The 334-nt window shown below is 32.6% G+C and overlaps 1 protein-coding gene across 1 annotated transcript in view; it reads right to left on the minus strand.

Moving 5' to 3' along the window:
- LOC119587222 (ATP-dependent RNA helicase A-like) overlaps positions 1 to 238 on the minus strand; it is a 5379-nt gene extending 5141 nt beyond the window's left edge. Inside the window, exon 1 of the mRNA XM_037935980.1 lies at positions 230 to 238. Coding sequence (XP_037791908.1) covers positions 230 to 238 — 9 coding nt within the window. The remainder of the gene's footprint in view (positions 1 to 229) is intronic.
- Between the last annotated feature and the right edge of the window lie 96 nt (positions 239 to 334).

Consider the following 334-nt stretch of genomic DNA (forward strand, 5'->3'; position numbering starts at 1 on the left):
TTTATTATGATTAATTCTAACAGAATGATAATATTAAATTAGCGATGACTAACCACACCAAAACTTTCATAAAGGGGTACTGGTTATATAGATTACAGCATCCAATGATTTAAATTTCCGAAATGCAAAGTTCCAACGCAGCACAGAAATGATAGAATGATAACACGGAAAACGGAACTGCTGAAATATTATTAGCAATGAAGGTAGACAGATATCTAACGATCAGTACTTTAGCCATAGTGATTCCGAATATAACCGTTAATACCGCATAAGAAACATTTTTTTTCCGATGCCAAAAACATACAAAATTTATTCTTCTTTGTGTCGCCTGGAT

Source organism: Penaeus monodon, chromosome 22 (assembly GCF_015228065.2).
Source record: "Penaeus monodon isolate SGIC_2016 chromosome 22, NSTDA_Pmon_1, whole genome shotgun sequence".
Lineage (NCBI taxonomy): Eukaryota > Metazoa > Arthropoda > Malacostraca > Decapoda > Penaeidae > Penaeus > Penaeus monodon.